General features: G+C 44.4%; 1 protein-coding gene across 1 annotated transcript in view; it reads right to left on the bottom strand.

Annotated features, from left to right (window-relative positions):
- The window catches only part of LOC136587193 (myosin light chain 4-like), a 38,303-nt gene extending 32,969 nt beyond the window's left edge, over window positions 1-5,334 (bottom strand). Inside the window, exon 1 of the mRNA XM_066585731.1 lies at window positions 5,171-5,334. Coding sequence (XP_066441828.1) covers window positions 5,171-5,299 — 129 coding nt within the window. The 5' untranslated portion in view covers window positions 5,300-5,334. The remainder of the gene's footprint in view (window positions 1-5,170) is intronic.
- Window positions 5,335-17,693: the final 12,359 nt, after the last annotated feature.

Here is a 17,693-nt window from a genome sequence, read left to right as displayed (position 1 = left end):
TTATAAATACAGCCGTGTAACGGGACAAAACAAAACCACCGATCTCTATGGGATTTCAGTGCTTTCGTTTACACCATCTCTTTTACCAGCTGTGATTTGTACTGCCGGGAAAAGATAGAAGTTAAACTACATGCAAGGAAGATTGACCGGCACCTGTCTTCAATTGGTAAGAGCCCCATGTGGCACAGAGTGCTAAGGTAGCAGAAATGCAATCCTAAGCTCTCGCTCATGACCTGAAGGTTGCAAGTTCAATCCCTGCATGGTTCAAGTAGCTGCCTCAAGGTTAACGCAGCCTTCCAAGGTTGGTAAAGTGAGTACCCAGCTTGGTGGGGGGTAATAAATAAATTATATGAAAGCTCTGCAGAATGAGTTGGAAATAATAACTTTGAAATTAAAAAAATCTTGATATATTTGTAAACTCCTGCGCTCTGGTGTGGAGTTTGAACAGCCGGTAAATTGGAAGTATTTCCCCTCGTTCAGGTGCAACTACACTCCCTGTCAGTGAGTGTAGTTGCACCTACAGCAGTCTGATTAAACCTCTACAGTATAAGGGTTTGTTCACATGGGTTATTTGTGAAGTATATTACATACGTATTGTTTACGCACATAATACATAATGAATAGAACCCATTTGTTTCAATGGGTTCATTTATACGGGCATATTATTTCCTAAAGTATGGCCGAGCTCACACGGGCGGTTTTCAATTGCCGAATTCACAATCGGCATTTGCACAGAGGATGAGCAGCAAAACGCAGCCTTTTAAAGGTATGTACTTTTGCTTTTTTACTCACATTCTTGGATAAAAATTTCAGCATGCTCTATTTTGCAGTGGACTCCACATGGACGGCCTGCATTGAAGTCCGTGGAAACCGTTTGACCTGCAGCCCATAGGCAATTAACATTTGCGTATGAGCTGCAGCAGAGGCGTAGCTTGAAGCTTCGGGGGCCCTAATGCAAAATCTATAACAGGACCCCCAACTATAATGCTTTACACATAATAGTGGGCTCCCTATATTCGAAAGGAGAGGGCTTTTGGGCCCCCTAAGGCTCCTGGGTCCGGGTGCAACCGCATCCCCTGCATCCTCTATAGTTACACCCCCCAGCTGCGGGTACCCATGTCATCGCTAAGTGACAGTGTGGGGAATAGAAACATTAAAAAAAAAAAAACTGAACTGTGCATGACCGATGGCGAGCAATACAGATTATTCACGTACGCAGAGTCGACGGAATCACAGCCAAAAATCCATTTGTCTGTTTAAACCCTTAGCGCGCTTTCACACATCAGTATGTTTCATCAGTATTTTGTAAGCCAAAACATGGAGCGGGTCCAACTTATGGAAGAAATGCAAATTTTTCCATTATACTTTCTTTCCATTATATATTCCACTCCTGGTTTTGGCTCACAAGATGCTAAAAACAAATACGTGTGTGTATAGGAGCCCTTATGTATGCATACGGATTTTGGTGCAGAATTTCTGCATTTTTAAGTATGTATTGCACAAATATTCTGCTTGTGTGAAAGCTTCCTAGAGGGGACTCCTTGGCACAAATTTCAGGTTTTCCTGAGGTTGGATACTCATGGGGGGGAGGGGAATCCAATGCTGGACCTATTACATAGAAGCTATTAAAATCTATTGCCATCCATTATTTTCGTATATGTTTATGGTCAACTAGAGTTGGAAACTGCAATGGATGAGACTCTGTGCCTGGGCTAATAGTGAAGTGTGGAAGGGAGTCCCAATCAAACCCTTCTAGGCTCAGCATGATGTAATGGGGCGCGTTATGAGAGGTTAGAGGACCATACACACAGTGAATATATACATAGAGATATGGACTCCCAAGAATGCATGTTTGACCCTGAAACTCAGGCCTGTCCCTGCACCCAGCAGTGCTGACATGTTAATCCCAGTCCTGTATCTTGTGCTGACCCCGCAGATATGCAGCTACTGGAGGGGCTCTCAACAGCTCTTAGCCTTCTATGGAGTATATTTAGATTATCAGCTCATTGTACTTCAAGCTCTGAGTGACTTAATTCCACTTTATCACCTTATCATTACTTCACTTGTCACAAGGACCAGCAATGTGTCCTTTTATGGGGTTAAAGGGTTACTCACCTTCACAGCCCAGAGCTTATATCAGTGATGGGCCATTATAAAAGGACTGCCTGATATCAACCACATATGATGTAAATGTCCCTGGAGGTTACATCCGTGATGGAGTTATAAGAGGAGCAATTGATATCAGTCATATATATGATATAAAGGTCCCTGGAGGTTATATCAGTGCTGCAGCGTTATAAGAGGAGCAATTGATATCAGTCATATATATGATGTAAATGTCTCTGGAGGTTATATCAGTGCTGGAGCGTTATAAGAGGAGTGGCTGATATTAGTCATATATATGATGTAAATGTTTCTGGAGGTTATATCAGTGCTGGAGCGTTATAAGAGGAGTGCGCTTTCTACTCTTCCTGTCACTTAGGGCTCTTTCCCTTTTATGTGGAACGATTATTGTTCAAAAATTGTTGGATCATGTGACTCTGAACAATAATCAGTGTAAACACAACCAACAATGGGACACTAAATAATAATTTGCTGATCGTTCAGTCGTTACGTGTAAAAAGTGATTATTCAGTCATTCCGATTCACTTGTACGGTCCTCTGAAAGACCAACGATCGAGCGAATAATGAAAAACTGTCAATGATTATCTGCGACTGTAAACTGACGGCATTTTAAAGGAAATGATTTCTCGCTCAGAGAATTGTCTTTATCTAATCTTCTGTCTGCTGAAAATCTTAAGATGTATATTTGCACATTTTCCCTAAAACATATTATTGCCAATTTTTGGGAAGGGAAATCGGGGAGATTCTAAGGAGGAAAATGGCAAAATTTAGAGGCAATATACCCGGCTCATTTATGTAGCCTATGCCCCTGAGATATGCCATTTGAATCACATATCACATGACCCCTTTGAACACACCCTGAAATCCATACAGACCCCACACCAGATCCCCTAGACTAGTGTTTCTCAACTCCAGTCCTCAGGGACTACAGGTCATGTTTTCAGGATATCTTATAGTAAGAGCAGCTGTGGTAATGTCTGAGGCACCGACAATAATTACATCACCTGTGCAATACTGGGGAAATCCTGAAAAAGATGACCTGCTAAATTCCCTCCCAACTCCATTCTCTGGCAGCTGTCATAAGCTCCCATAGGAGCCTATGCAACCGCCACTGGCGTAAAAGTGCCTGACCGAAATGCCCTATGTTGGCCGGCTGGGCACTTTTGCACTGCGGAAATACGCCCATGTGCACTGATGCATTGTAAACTAATACATCAGAGGGGCAGCGTATATTGGCCGGGCGCGTGTATCCAGCATAATAGAGATCCCCGACCAGACCCCCTAAATAAGTAAGGACTCCAGACGCCCTAAAAGATAGAGTCTGCAGACCAGATTCCGCCTTATAAAGACCAAAGAGTATACAAACCTCACACTGGCCCTTATTACAGACCCCAAACCACCTCAAGATTTACAGACATTTAGGAAAGGCAACTTTTCAAGAAGCAACAACATTTGTAACCATCTTACTCCCACAGCTGGGTGGCATACAATGTGACTCCATATCTCTAGACATATTTAACCTCTTCATACGGTGGTGGGGGCCCAGGAGCCAAGATTGCCCCACACATCCAACATCGAACCGCAGCAGCTGTAATCAGAGATAACCCTATTTGTTGCTGTTAACCATTTAGATGTCACTGTCAATTGTTAGCGCAACATTTAAATGGCTCCTGAACGTGCCCTCCCCCCGACAATGAGATCATGGACTGTCATATGGGTGTCATGGCACATACATCTATGTATTAAACTCTGTTTGGGGCATGTCTGAATGGAATGCCTGCAGAGATACAATATTCCATTTGATCATAAGTTCAAATCCCCTATGGATAGTGGAAAAAAAAAAAAAGTTTTAAAAATTACTACAAGTTTAAACCCCTACTTCTCCCATGTATAACATACAAATAACATATTCGGTATGGCCGTAGAAGTCCAATCTATTAAAGTAAGGTATTTTTTAAACTGCATGGTGAAAGCTAGCAGAAAAAAAAAAAGCCCCAATTACGCTTTTTTGGTCATCCCATCTTATGTACCACAAAATGATAACAGTAGAAATCACAGGTCGTCCCCCAAAAAACAAGCTTCACACAAACCCATCGATGAAGAATTAAAAAAGCTATGGGGATCAGAAGATTGGGGCAGAACAAAGTTGTATTTTTTTAAATATTTTATGTTTTTTAAATGTAGCACAAAAAAACGATATAATTCTGTAATCGTTGTAATGATACTGACCTATAGAATAAAGTTAACAAAAAAAGGCAAAATTGTCGCTTTTTTCCCCATTTCATCCCACTTAGAAGTTTTTAATACATTATATAGAAATTAAATGGCACCACTGAAAAATACAACTTAAGGCCTCAGTCAGACGGGCGTTTTTTCGCGCGTTTTGCGCATCGCATGTCGGATGCGCATGCGCAAATCGCGTGACCGGAGGCGAAAAATCGCGGGAAAAATCTGCACCTACCCGCGTTTATCGTCGCTGCAAAACGCCCGTCTGACCGGAGAAAAATCGCCGTGCGCATCAAAATGCGCATGAAACTTCGTCTGACCGGCGAAAAAAATGATTTTGGTGCGCACATAAAACGGCGAACGCAGATAGGCGCGATTTGCGAATCGTCGTGTCCTATAATTTTTCACAAAAGCAGACATGTGACCGATATCATAGCGAACTATTGGTTCTATATATGCGCGAAACGCATGCGCATGCGCAAAACGCGCGAAAAAACGCCCGTCTGACTGAGGCCTTATCCTGCAAAAAACAAGCCCTCATAAAGCTGATTTTATGTTATAGTTTTATGAAAGTTGGTAGGAAGAAATAATAACAGCTCGGGAGTGAACAGGTTAAAGATGCAAATAATGTAACAACATTGTATGACATTCGATAAATTTGTAGCATTTTACACTGCAGAAGGGAACAATACTGAGTCAATAAAGCAGCATTAAAACATCCCTGATTGTAAACTTCCCACTGTCTATAAATAATGCAATTATCATGCTGCATCTATGGGGGTCCTTAATGAGACCTCTAAGAGAGGGTGAAGGAACTTACTTCAACTGATGATAGGTCCAACTCAGGTTCCTTGGGAGGTTCCACTTGTGGTGGTGGCGGTGGTGGCGGCTGAGGCTTCGCAGCAGCCTTGGGTTCCTCTTTCTTGGGCTCTGGTTTCTTGGGTGGCATGATTGTGGTGGGTTGTGTGCCAACCTAGAACTGAATGGAGGTGACAATGGACTGTGAGGACTGAGGTGGCCTGAGAGGTATTTATGGGGCTGTCACCTCATCAATGCTCCTCCTCCTGATGAGAATAGTGTCAGCTGTATATGGAGAACACATTCACTCATTGTTATTTGCAGATGGTAGAGTGGACTTTGTTACAGGAGAGCTGGGAGGCCTGGACCACCGTGGAGAAAACAATGCCCCCTCGCTGCATTAGCTTCTATTTAGGACAAATGGATACCTGGACTAACATGACACTTCACTGTAGTTTCTAATGGCATCATTTTTGGGTACATAATAGTGTATTGTATAATTTTTATCAATTTTTTTAGAGGGGGAAAGGGGAAAAAGAAAGAAATCCTGTCATCTGTTTTTAGATTACATTTATACGGCGTTCAGTGTGCAGAATAAATAATATGATGACATTGTTCTTTGGGTCCGCATGATTCTGGCGATGCCAAGTTTATACACGTTTTTTTTCATGTTTTGCTATTTTTGTACACAAAAAACATTTAAAAAAAAGGTTTGCTTTTGTGTTGCCGCCTTCCAAGAGCCAAAACATTTTTATTTTTCCACCAACGGAGCTCTATGGAGGCTTGTTTTTTGTGGGATGAACTCTAGTCTTCTTTTATCCAATTTTTGGGAACATATAACATTTTCATTGTGTTTTATTTCATCTTTTCTAGAACCAAGATTAACACAATCTGCAAGTCTGGCATGTTTTTTTTATTTTTATTTTTAACAGTGTTCACCATGCAGTATAAATAATATGTTGTATTCATTCTGCAGGCCGGTACAATGAGACTAATACCAAATTTATATAGGGTTTTTTTGCAACTTTTTCACACTTTAAAAAAAAAAAAAAAAAATAGTCCCGTATTTTCCGGCGTGTAAGACGACCCCCAACTGTCGACTTATATGCCAGAAATACGCTGTGGAAAAAAAATCAATACTCACCTCCCGCGGCACTGCTGCAGGCTGTCGCTCACTCCTCCTTCTCCCTCCTCCTCTATTCAATGACATCATTAAATGGCTGTGATTGGTTAATGCAGCTCCGGCTTTCATTGGCTGATGCTGCACTGTGTTAGCCAATCAGAGAATTAGCTTTCTGGAGGCGGGGCATTCAAGCCCCGCATCCAGAAAGCAATGCTCTGTTGGCCTGGAGGAGGGAGCGACAGCCTGCAGCAGCACCTTGGGAGGTGAGTATTGATTTTTTTTTTCCCACAGCATATTCCTGGCATAGAAGATGACCCCTGGCTTTGGAGAAGATTTTCTGGGGTTAAAAAATCATCTTATATGCCGGAAAATACGGTATTTATTCTTTATCTCAATATTTAAGGGCTTATTCACACGGGTGTATAATGGCTGGATTTTCACGCCTGGATGAATGCCCCTCTGATGCATTGGCTTACAATACATCAGTGCATAGGGGCTGTAAAAGTGCCTGACTGGGCAATTTCAGGCCGCTGGTGGCAGCTGCATAGATTCCTATGGGAGCCAATGACAGCTGCCGGAGAAAGGAGGTGGGAGGGAGTTTAGCAGCGTGACAGCTAAACTCCCTTCGCCTTCACTATTCTTCTACGCCCCTTGCCTCTGTTTGCAATGGGAGGGGCGGAGCATTGCCTGCTGCGGACAAGGGAGGGGGCAAGAGCTTAGCTCTCATTGCAAACGACCAGAGGGGAGGAGAGGAAGTGAGCCGGCAAGGGGGATGGAAGGGGGAATTTCTTCCCAGACCCCACGGCATTGTGGCCTCCACATATTTGCGCCTGGTCCTTTGCCGGTGGGCTCACCTAAAACACCTACTGCCGTGTAAATGGGTCCTAAAAGCCAATTATAGTTAATTAATAGAGATGAGCGAACGTACTCGGTAAGGGCGATTTCGCAATCGAGCACCGCGATTTTCGAGTACTTCACTACTCGGGTGAAAAGTACTCGGGTGCGCTGTGGGGCTGGGTGTTGCAGAGGGGAGTGGGGGGTAGCAGCGCGGAACAGGGGGGAGCCCTCTCTCTCTCCCTCTCCCCCCCCACTCCCCGCTGCAACCCCCCGCTCACCCACAGCACACCCGAGTACTTTTCACCCGAGTAGTGAAGTACTCGAAAATCGCGGTGCTCGATTGCGAAATCGCCCTTACCGAGTACGTTCACTCATCTCTATTCATTAACATTTTTCTTTTTTGTCAGTGGTGTTATGTGAGGGTTTATTTGACAGATGAGTTATTCTTAATAACACCATATATTTATCCATGTGACGTTTTGAGCGCTTTCTATTCTGTTTTTGTTAAGGCGAGATAGGCAAAATTAGCTATTTTACTTATGTTTTTTGTACTTTTTTCTCGTGACATGCAGTGTGCGGGTTAAATAATATACTAGCTTTTTCTTTGGGTTATTATGAATGCAGCTATGCTACATATGTGATTTTTGTAAACTTATTTATTTTTTTGCATAGCAAAGGGGAAAAGGTGGGGTTTTGACTTTTTAATTTTTATTTATTTTAATACTTTTTTAACTTTTTTATTTTTGTCCCACTGCAGGTCTGGATAATCAGCATATTTTATCACTCTTCTAATACACTACTATACATCAGTAGAGTAGTGCATTAGAAAGCCTATGAGGTCAGCCTGAGGCTTCATTCACACGAATGTATATTGGCCGCGCTATCACGCCCGGCTGATATAAGCTGCCCATCTGATGCATTTGTTTACAATGCATCAGTTCCGATGGGTGTATTCCCGCGGCATAAAAGCGCCCAGCCGGCCAAGATAACGCATAGGAGCACATTTCGGCCAGGTGCTATTACGTCGGGCTGGAAAGATAATTCAGGAACTATCTTCCTGGCCAGAATACAGCAGCGGCTGCTATAGATTCCTATGGGAGCCTATGGTAGCTGCCCGAGAAGGGAGGTGGGAGGGAGTTTAACAGTGTGTCTGCTAAATTCCCACCCCCTTCCGTCCTTCTCTCCACCTCTTGCCGGCTGATTACAAAGGGAGGAGGGTTGCTAAGCTCCCACCCTGTCTTGCCCTCTCCCTTTGCTGGTAGCCAACAAGGGGGGGGGGGGGCAAGAGGTTAGCACACTAGCTTGGCTCCTGAAATACACTCAATACCTCATAAGGGTATGCACATGCAGTCTATATGGTGTAAAGTCTTCCACACTCTCAGCAATACAGCAGGTCAATGACTGGAGCTCATCCAGCTCCACAGTCCTGAAGGCTCCATGATTTTCTCGCAGCTCATACCTTCAGGCAGTACTCAACTTCTCAGCAGACTGCAGGGCTATTTCATGGCTCACAATAACAGGCTGTTCTCTGTACTCATTTTTTTCTTCACTTTTTACTTTTTGTGCAAGGGGGCCTGGAACATGGATTTCAATTTTTGTTGTGGCCCCTGTAATAAAGAGAGAGTAAAACCCAATTACAAAGTTGAAGAGTAGCGTATGAAAAGCAAGTGCTTTCTGTGCCTCTTTAAGTCCTGTAGGACCGCTGCTGTGACTGAAGTAAGGAAAGCATACTGGAAGTGGCCTCCTCCTGCTGCGACAGGGGAGATCATCCAGAAAGCCATCCATCATCATCTGCAGGAGATTCAGGAACCGATCCACATTGAGAGTCCCTGGAATGAACACAAATCCAATGAGGTGATTGTGTCACATTCCATCCTACACGTTCAAGCTGAACTTTGCATTGCCTCTCATTTGGGTCATGCTCTTACCAGTGATTTGTATTGCACCTGCACTGGGTCGGCGTTACGCCATTCACTAACAAGGTCCCTCATTGATAGCATTAGCTCTGGACTGCACTGTCTAATGGCCCCATGCATGTATCATAGCAGAAGGAGGCCACTTTGAGTACCCTAATACAGTCATAGCAGCGGTCCCACAGGACTAAAGAGAGAAATCCATGAAAGTGGATTGCTGCTTCCCACATGCTACTCTTCAACTTTATAATTGTTTTTTACTTTCTATCTCTTACAGGGAGTCAAAATTGAAAACCATGTTTTGGAACCCCCAGAGGCCCATGCACCATACCATTGTGTAGCACATCCATGCCTTCCTATTCAAGTTGTTATTTCACTATAGGACACCAGTGTTGAGATATAGGGCTAGATCAGGCTTTTTGACTACACCCTGTATAATCGAGGCCCCTTTCATGAGCTGCTTGACACTACCACAATCCTAACCATGTGCGGCGAGCAGTTCTGTTAACCCATCTGATTTTCTATCTCCTTGTTCTAACATCACACCAATTGTTTATACCGTATCCCTGAGAGAGTTCTCACCATCAAGTGCCTCATTGACACCAACTGACCTCCTACGGCCACTGCTACACTGTTAATTATGTGTAGATGACGCTGGGACTTGTCACATTGAAAATCACCAGCCACCGGCAGTGAGGTGTCCGTCACATCCTCTTTCCTGGGACGGTAGCAATCTCCGAGTATATAAATACCAGATTAGGTGACGGTCACACTTTCACAAGTTTCTTAAGTTTTTAAACACAGTAAATGGAATTGGTATGAATAAGAGATGGCGTTGGGTTATCATGCAGATTGCTTTGTGTTACTTTGTATCCATCTCCAGTCATTTCTGCTGACGTTATCTATGAATCATACCATGTAATATTTATCATATTTATATAATGGATGGCGGCTCTTCTGGGATAAGTGAGGAGATTCGGCCCAATTGATGTGAACATTCTAACTACTCTCTTAAAGGGGTACCCCAACCCAAACAGCTCCTCCTTATATTATGGGCCCCTGCTGTCTTGCCTTCATCCCAAGCTGTGTGATTTCTTGGGTAAATTTCTCATGTCTGTAGTTGAATGGACCTAAAATAATTCTGTAATTTGCAGAGCCTGTATATACATGCCATATAAGTAACCCTTGAAAGTACTCAAGGGACCTATAGAAAAAAAGAGGGTCACATCTCAGATTGGTTGCAACCTAGTGCCCAATGGTTACAAAAATCTAAATGAGGCGCCTTCTCTCCATGGGCTCCATGTTAACAGCACATGAGTAGGAAGAATCATTCAAAGGGTCATCTTTCCCTTGAAAGCATGCCTGAGTTTTCAACAGGTTTTCTAAAATGCACCAGGTTCTACTTGCCCTCTCATTTGCTGCTGTTTGCACCCTGTTTCATGTCTGTAACTTCAGATTTCCAGGTGATCTTTCCCATTTTTCTGTTGTTTGGCTGTTTGCAATCCACTTTCAGGGAGGGGGTGTGTAGCAAGCTTAGCATTCTGCCAGTACTTAAAGGGGTTGTCCCGCGATGACAAGTTAAGTTAAACACTTCTGTATGGCCATATACTTTGTAATATACATCGTGCATGAAATATGAGCCATACAGAAGTTATATACTCACCTTCCCCCCGTCTCCATGGTGGCGTCTAATTTCAGCGTCTAATTGCCCGATTAGACGCGCTTGCGCAGAAGGGTCTTCTCCCTTCTGGTCGGTCCGGGCACGAGTGGCGTTCTGGCTCCGCCCCCTTCTACGCGTCATCGCGTAGCTCTGCCCCATCACGTGTGCCGATTCCAGCCAATCAGAAGGCTGGAATCGACAATGGACCGCACAGAGCCCACGGTGCACCATGGGAGAAGACCCGCGGTGCATCGTGGGTGAAGATCCCGGTGGCCATCTTGGAGGAAAAGAAGGAAGAAGTTGCAGAGAGGGGATTCGGGTAAGTAAAATTTTTTTTTTACTTTCAACACATCCCTTGGGTTTGTCCTAAGCTGAACGGGGGGCCTATGCAAAAAAAAACAAAAAAACGTTTCGGTGTGGGACAACCCCTTTAACTGTCCTGACGTCGTTGCCCCAAATTCACATTCTGCATTGCATTGTATCTGGCCTAATCAGCAGGAAGGCGGTATCTGATTGCCCACTCGTCTGATTTCCTAGGGCAATTAGGCATTTAGAGACATTCTGCACAAATGGTCAGTAAACCCACTATAAAGTGTGTGTATAATATGTGCACACACACACAGATACACACCCTCACACTGTTATAGCAGGCAAAGCAGAGGTTGTGAAGATTATTATCACAGTGTCTGCAGATCTGTCACCGTGCAGTCTGTAATGCAAGGGAGCTGCCTGTGAAAACAGCCCCTTCCACTATTGCTATGGACATGTCCCTGTGTCCTGCTTATCATAGAATCTCTGTATTTAGTAATAAACAGTGGATTTCAGAGAAGCTGAAAGGGAGACCCCCAGTAGCAGCCACTACAAGTGAGATTTACAGTGCTAAAGCAATAAATTTCTAATGCAAGTATATAACAGAAATAATGAGACTAACACAAGCTAGTAGATGATCAGAAGTTGGCTGGAAACCTAGTGCCCCTTTAAATGGAGCCTATCAGGTCCCATGAGCTATATAAATTTAAGTTATGGTTCTATGGGACAGGGGCTGCTACTCACCTGCCTCTCCATTCCTTTGCTGTCCACCCGGGAAGCCAGTGCTCAGTGTCCGTGTACAAAGTGTCCTGTCATTGAGAACATTGTATGTGCATCTGCACAGACTAGACAGAGGAGACCGATGCATGTACTAAGCACTGGCTTCCTGGGTGGACAGCAAAGGAATGGGGAGGCAAGTGAATATGAAAGTCACGTTATTGTAGTTTACACTGCACATGGGACCTGATTAGAGATGAGCGAACGTGTTCGGCCCCGCCCCTTTTCGCCCGAACACCGAACTTTGCGAGGAATTCTGTGCTCGGGCGAAAAAAGTTCGGGGGTCGCCGTGGCAGCGCGGGGGGGGGGGGGGTGCGGCGGGGAGTGGGGGGGGAGAGGGAGAGAGAGAGGGCTCCCCCCTGTTCCCCGCTGCTGCCGCCCGCGCCGCCGCACCTCTCCCCGCCCCCCGGCGCCCCTCGAACCTTTACGCGCGAACACTGAAGTCCTCGGAAAAGCTGGTGTCCGGGTGCGTAAGTACTCTTTAAGAACACGTTCGCTCATCTCTAGACCTGATATGTTCCCCTGAATCCTACAATTAAGGTACCAGACTGGATGGAGGCATGCCATATCACTGGTGGGGGTGGGTGAGGGGGCATTTTGTACCTCTCTATAAGGACAACTCTACTTTATGTGCACCACTAATACTACTGTAAATCATGCAAACGTGTAATTAGAAGTCAAGTGTTTGTTAGATAACATCTAATAAGAGCAGTTATCAATAGTTGATCGGTGGATGATCCTCGGTGATCAGCTGACTGAAGAGGCCATGGCACTCCAATGAGCACTACGGTCTCTTCTCGGGCCACAGACTTCACATTAATTCATCACATGGCCTAATTGCAACTCTGTGCCATTCAAGTGAGTGGTATGGAGGTGTGATACCAGAGACAGCCACTATACAATGAATGACGCTAAGCATGGTGTGGCCTGAAGTGACAGCGCTGCTGTTACTTCAATCAGCTGATCAGTGGGCAATGGACCCCCACCGATTAACTATCGATGACCCATTCTAAGAATGGGATATCAATAGTTTAATGCTGGAAAGCTCCTTTAAAGGTGGTTTCTGGGCAAAAGCAAGGTCACTTCCTGTCCTATCTCCTATGATGCAAGTTCAACCCACTCTACTGACAGCTAGGACAGGCAATCAGGTGATCGCCAGGGATCCCATGTGACAGGTCCCCAGTGATCTATCCTTGAAGATAGGTTGTCAACAGTTTTTGCCTAGAAAACCCCTTTAAGGTGGAACACAGAATTAGGACAGTTTTACACATATTACATATAAAACTAGCCTTATGGTACAGACATAGACTATTAATTACATCCTAGCCGACTCTTCCCTCATTCGCATGACCCGCATTCCCGGAATGTGTCACCTTCCTGGTGTCTGCTGATAAGTCCCATGTGTGGAGTTTGGACAGATCCTATCATCTGCAGTACAAACACTTTCTATTTGCAGGGCTCATATGACTGAAATGATGGACTCCCTTAATTGACATGACATAGCTGGACAATCTCTACATGGCCCTTGAGCTCAGAGACACTTGAGGATAAGAAGATGATGAGAGATTTGGTTTCATTGTCTCTTTATGTAGAAGTTGTCACTTAACATAGAAGGTTTCCTTTAATAATTTTACGCGTTTCATATATGTTCCATATAAGACTTTATAAGAGAATTCAACTTGCTTTTTACCGGCCATAAACTTTAACAATCATACAGAACGCAGTTCTCGAAACAGAAGTCCTTATTGTAGTTATAGTTAAATGGTCTGAAACGTGTCAGCATTCCGGCCAGGCTTGTAAAGTTGATGGATGAAGACCTGGTTTATGGGTTCTGTTTTTTCGTGTTGTGCACTGACATGGAATATAATTGGTTTTTCTGTATGTATGCTTCTGTATTTTTCTCTCCCTTGGACTGGCTCGTTTCAGGGTCTTAAATCATAGCTTTCATTTATATGACCTTTGGAAGACGTTACAAGGTCAAATTCCTTGCTGAAGCAAAGGGGGCAGTGTGTACTGTAATAGCTCATCTCTCCATGACATCTCCACTTCACCCCGATACCCAGCATACCTTGCAGATATATGCAAATGAGGAAGGAGGAACAATACCTCTGCAGCGCCACCTATTGGATGGCATCATTCAAATCAATGTACAACTTTTTAAGAAGTCTGTAAAACAATGATTGGGTCTATTCAATGATACGTATTAGATATTTTCTAACCTCCTACAATCGGTGGTTCAGTTTGGCCGTGGATTGGGGTGACTATCTGGAGGAGGGCTACATGCACTTCTTGTGACATCACATATGTACGATAGTATGTATCCACATACAAACATCAATGCCTGATAAAAGCATATTAATAAGTGGCATTTTTGTTAATGACCGTTCTTCCACTATTATTGCTGAAGAATCTTGTTATAGATTTAACTCACAGTTGGCAAATTACAGATTGGATCCTCTTATGAAAACTGTCAGCTGTGTTAGGAGAGCCGGACATGAAAACAGAACCGTAAATTATCCGGTTAAATATATCATTAGGCTCATACATAATGTCTGCAGCACAAAAGCACTAAAAATACGGAAAGTGCAGCCAACGCAGCAGATCTAATAAAAGTGACGATAACCCCAAAGATAGTGTGAAGCGATCAATGGAACACCTGCAGCCGGAAGAAGGAAGGTGTGAGGGCGGCTTCACACTGCAGTTCTTGGAAGGCGCAGAAGTGGATTTAAAAAGAATGAAAACTATAAAAGAAGAACTTCTACTTCTTCCTGCTGGATCCTCTTCTGGCTTTGGCTCGAAATCTGCAAAGGCATTTTCCAAACAATGTTGTGTGTGAAGTCACCCTTAGGGCTTATTCACAGGAGCGTATACCGGCTGTCGATGTACGCTACCATCTGAGCTATCTTCTCTGCCCCTCGCCGGCTCTCTGCCTCTCTCTTCCCCTCTAGCTGTTTGCAATGGGAGGGGGTGGTATGGGAAGGAGCTAAGTCCCCACCCTTTGTCTGCAGACAGCAATGGGAGAGGCGGGGTGGATCTTAGCCCCGCCCCCACCCACCCTCTCTCATTGCAAACAGCCGGAGGGGAGGAGAGAGTCAGAGAGACGGCGAGGGAGAGGGAAGGGGAAGACAGCTCAGATGGTAGCATATATGGGCCAGACGTGAAAATGGTTATCCAGGCAGCACCAGCTGGAAAACACTGGGGTTGGAACAGAAGCGCTACTCTGATCGCTGTGTAGTGTCCGGCGCTTGTAATTGCAAGCACAGCTCTCATTGAAATCAATGGGAGCTGCAATTGTATTGCAGGCTGAAATCCGCTTCCGCCCCTGACACCTATGTATCCCAGAGACTCCTGCCTGGATAGCCCCTTTAAGGGTGCTATTAGATGCAGTGTTAAGGCACTGCCAAAGACCTACACTGATTACTGTCTTGTTTATGCAGTTTCTCTTTACCTCTTCTGGTGACATGTCTGTGGTAGACTTCTTTCACATGGGCGACTGCGATATCGGCGCTACAAAATTGTGACGATATTGCAGCTGCGTTCCTGTGATTTTGCAGCATCAGTGATGCGTATTCCTTGTAAAAAATCGCACATCACTTTAGTGCTGATTTTATTGCGATAAGGTTAAGCCCTCCCCTAAAATAAGCCCTAGCTGCACTCCTTAAAAAAAAGGGAATACTTACATTAAATGGAGCAGTCTGGGTCCTCCCGCTGCTGGATGAACCAATCACAGCCCTTGCATTGGTGCATCGAGTGCTGCATTGATTGGCTGAGTAGCGCTGGATGAACCAATCAGAGCCATTGCTTTCTGGAGGTGTGATTTTTGAATCTCCAACCAAGGAGTGATCTTCTGTGGGCGAACGAGGATTGCAGGATGCCCGGCGGAGCTCCAGAGAGCAGCGGGAGGAACCGGACCGCACCTGCTAGGTAACTATTTCTTTTTTTTTTTTTTCAGGGAATACAGCTAGGGCTTATTTTAGGGGTAGGGAAATGTATCTCACTGCATGAAAATTGCTAGTTCATGAGATGTGATGCGATAAAGGAGCTACAAAAGGGCTACAAAAAATTGCAAATTGCTCAAATATTGAGCATACTGGATATTTTTTTTTTCTTACAACATCAGAATAAACATTGCTAATGTGAAGAACCCCTTTGGAAAGCACGGGCTTCACATACATGCGATTTGCAGCACTGTTGCATCGCGAGAAAATAGCGCAATTTTGTCGCCCATATGAAAGCGGCCTTAGTGTCAGTCTTGACTGTCTTTCTGGTATTCTACTCACCATAGACCAGAAAAGCTACAGGTCTCTGTTTGATAAAAGCCCATTTACACGTAACATGAATTTACCAGGCAATGCTTCTTGTGCGAGATTTGTCAGCTCACGAATGCCGCTGATGAGAGTAACACTGCGCAGCCGTAGGCTGCATGTAAGGAGTCATGAGAGTAACTTTCATCTCTGCTGGTGCAGGCGCCCCCTATGGAGAGCAATAGCCTGAAGTTAGATCAGTACTTCTAATCTCAGCACATGAAGACGACTGGATATTAATGATGGCGGATGATTAGGATCATCGGCATCACTGTAGTTACAGGAGCCCCGAGATCTCAGCGTCGCTACCATTTATAATCGCTGTGTCCTCCCACTTTTATGTCTGTTCAGCCTGACCTTCCTGGTTCAGGAATAAAATGTCAGAATTCAGAAAAGAATGACACAAATACCGAGATGGCAAAGAAATGTAGCTGCATATGACAATGCAGATTTAGATGTTATTTAGGGTCTGAGAAAAAGTTAGATGATGAGCCATACAGGTAGTTTCATGGAGACCAAGCCATATTAATAGTTTAATGGCAACCAAGCCATACAGGTAGTGTAATGGTGACCAAGGCATACAGGTAGTGTAATGGCGACCAAGCCATATAGGTAGTGTAATGGCAACCAAGCCATATAGGTAGTGTAATGGGACCAAGCCGTACAGGTAGTGTAATGGGACCAAGTCATACGGGTAGTGTAATGGGACCAAGCCATATAGGTAGTGTAATGGCGACCAAGCCATATAGGTAGTGTAATGGCAACCAAGCCATATAGGTAGTGTAATGGGACCAAGTCATACAGGTAGTGTAATGGGACCAAGCCATACAGGTAGTGTAATGGCAACCAAGCCATATAGGTAGTGTAATGGCGACCAAGCCATACAGGTACTATAATGGCGACCAAGCCATACAGGTAATGTAATGGTGAGCAAGCCGTACAGGTAGTGTAATGGTGACCAAGCCATATTAATAGTGTAATGGCAACCAAGATATATAGGTAGTGTAATGGCAACCAAGCTATATAGGTAGTGTAATGGTGACCAAGCCATATTAATAGTGTAATGGCAACCAAGATATATAGGTAGTGTAATGGCAACCAAGCTATATAGGTAGTGTAATGGTGACCAAGCCATATTAATAGTGTAATGGCAACCAAGATATATAGGTAGTGTAATGGCAACCAAGCTATATAGGTAGTGTAATGGCGACCAAGACATACAGGTAGTGTAATGGCGACCAAGCCATACAGGTAGTGTAGAGGCGACCAAGCCATACAGGTAGTGTAATGGTGAGCAAGCCATACAGGTAGTTTAATGGCGACCAAGACATATTGGTAGTGTAATGGCGACCAAGCCATACAGGTAGTGTAATGGCGAACAAGCCATACAGGTAGTGTAATGGCGACCAAGCCATACAAGTAGTATAATGGCGACCAAGCCATACAGGTAGTGTAATGGCGACCTAGGCATACAGGTAGTGTAATGGCGACCAAGCCATACAAGTAGTATAATGGCGACCAAGCCATACAGGTAGTGTAATGGCGTCCTAGGCATACAGGTAGTGTAATGGCGACCTAGGCATACAGGTAGTGTAATGGCGACCAAGGCATACAGGTAGTGT

This window comes from Eleutherodactylus coqui, chromosome 12 (genome assembly GCF_035609145.1).
Source record: "Eleutherodactylus coqui strain aEleCoq1 chromosome 12, aEleCoq1.hap1, whole genome shotgun sequence".
In the NCBI taxonomy this organism is placed as follows: Eukaryota; Metazoa; Chordata; class Amphibia; order Anura; family Eleutherodactylidae; genus Eleutherodactylus; species Eleutherodactylus coqui.
This window is presented reverse-complemented; position numbering and strand designations above follow the sequence as displayed.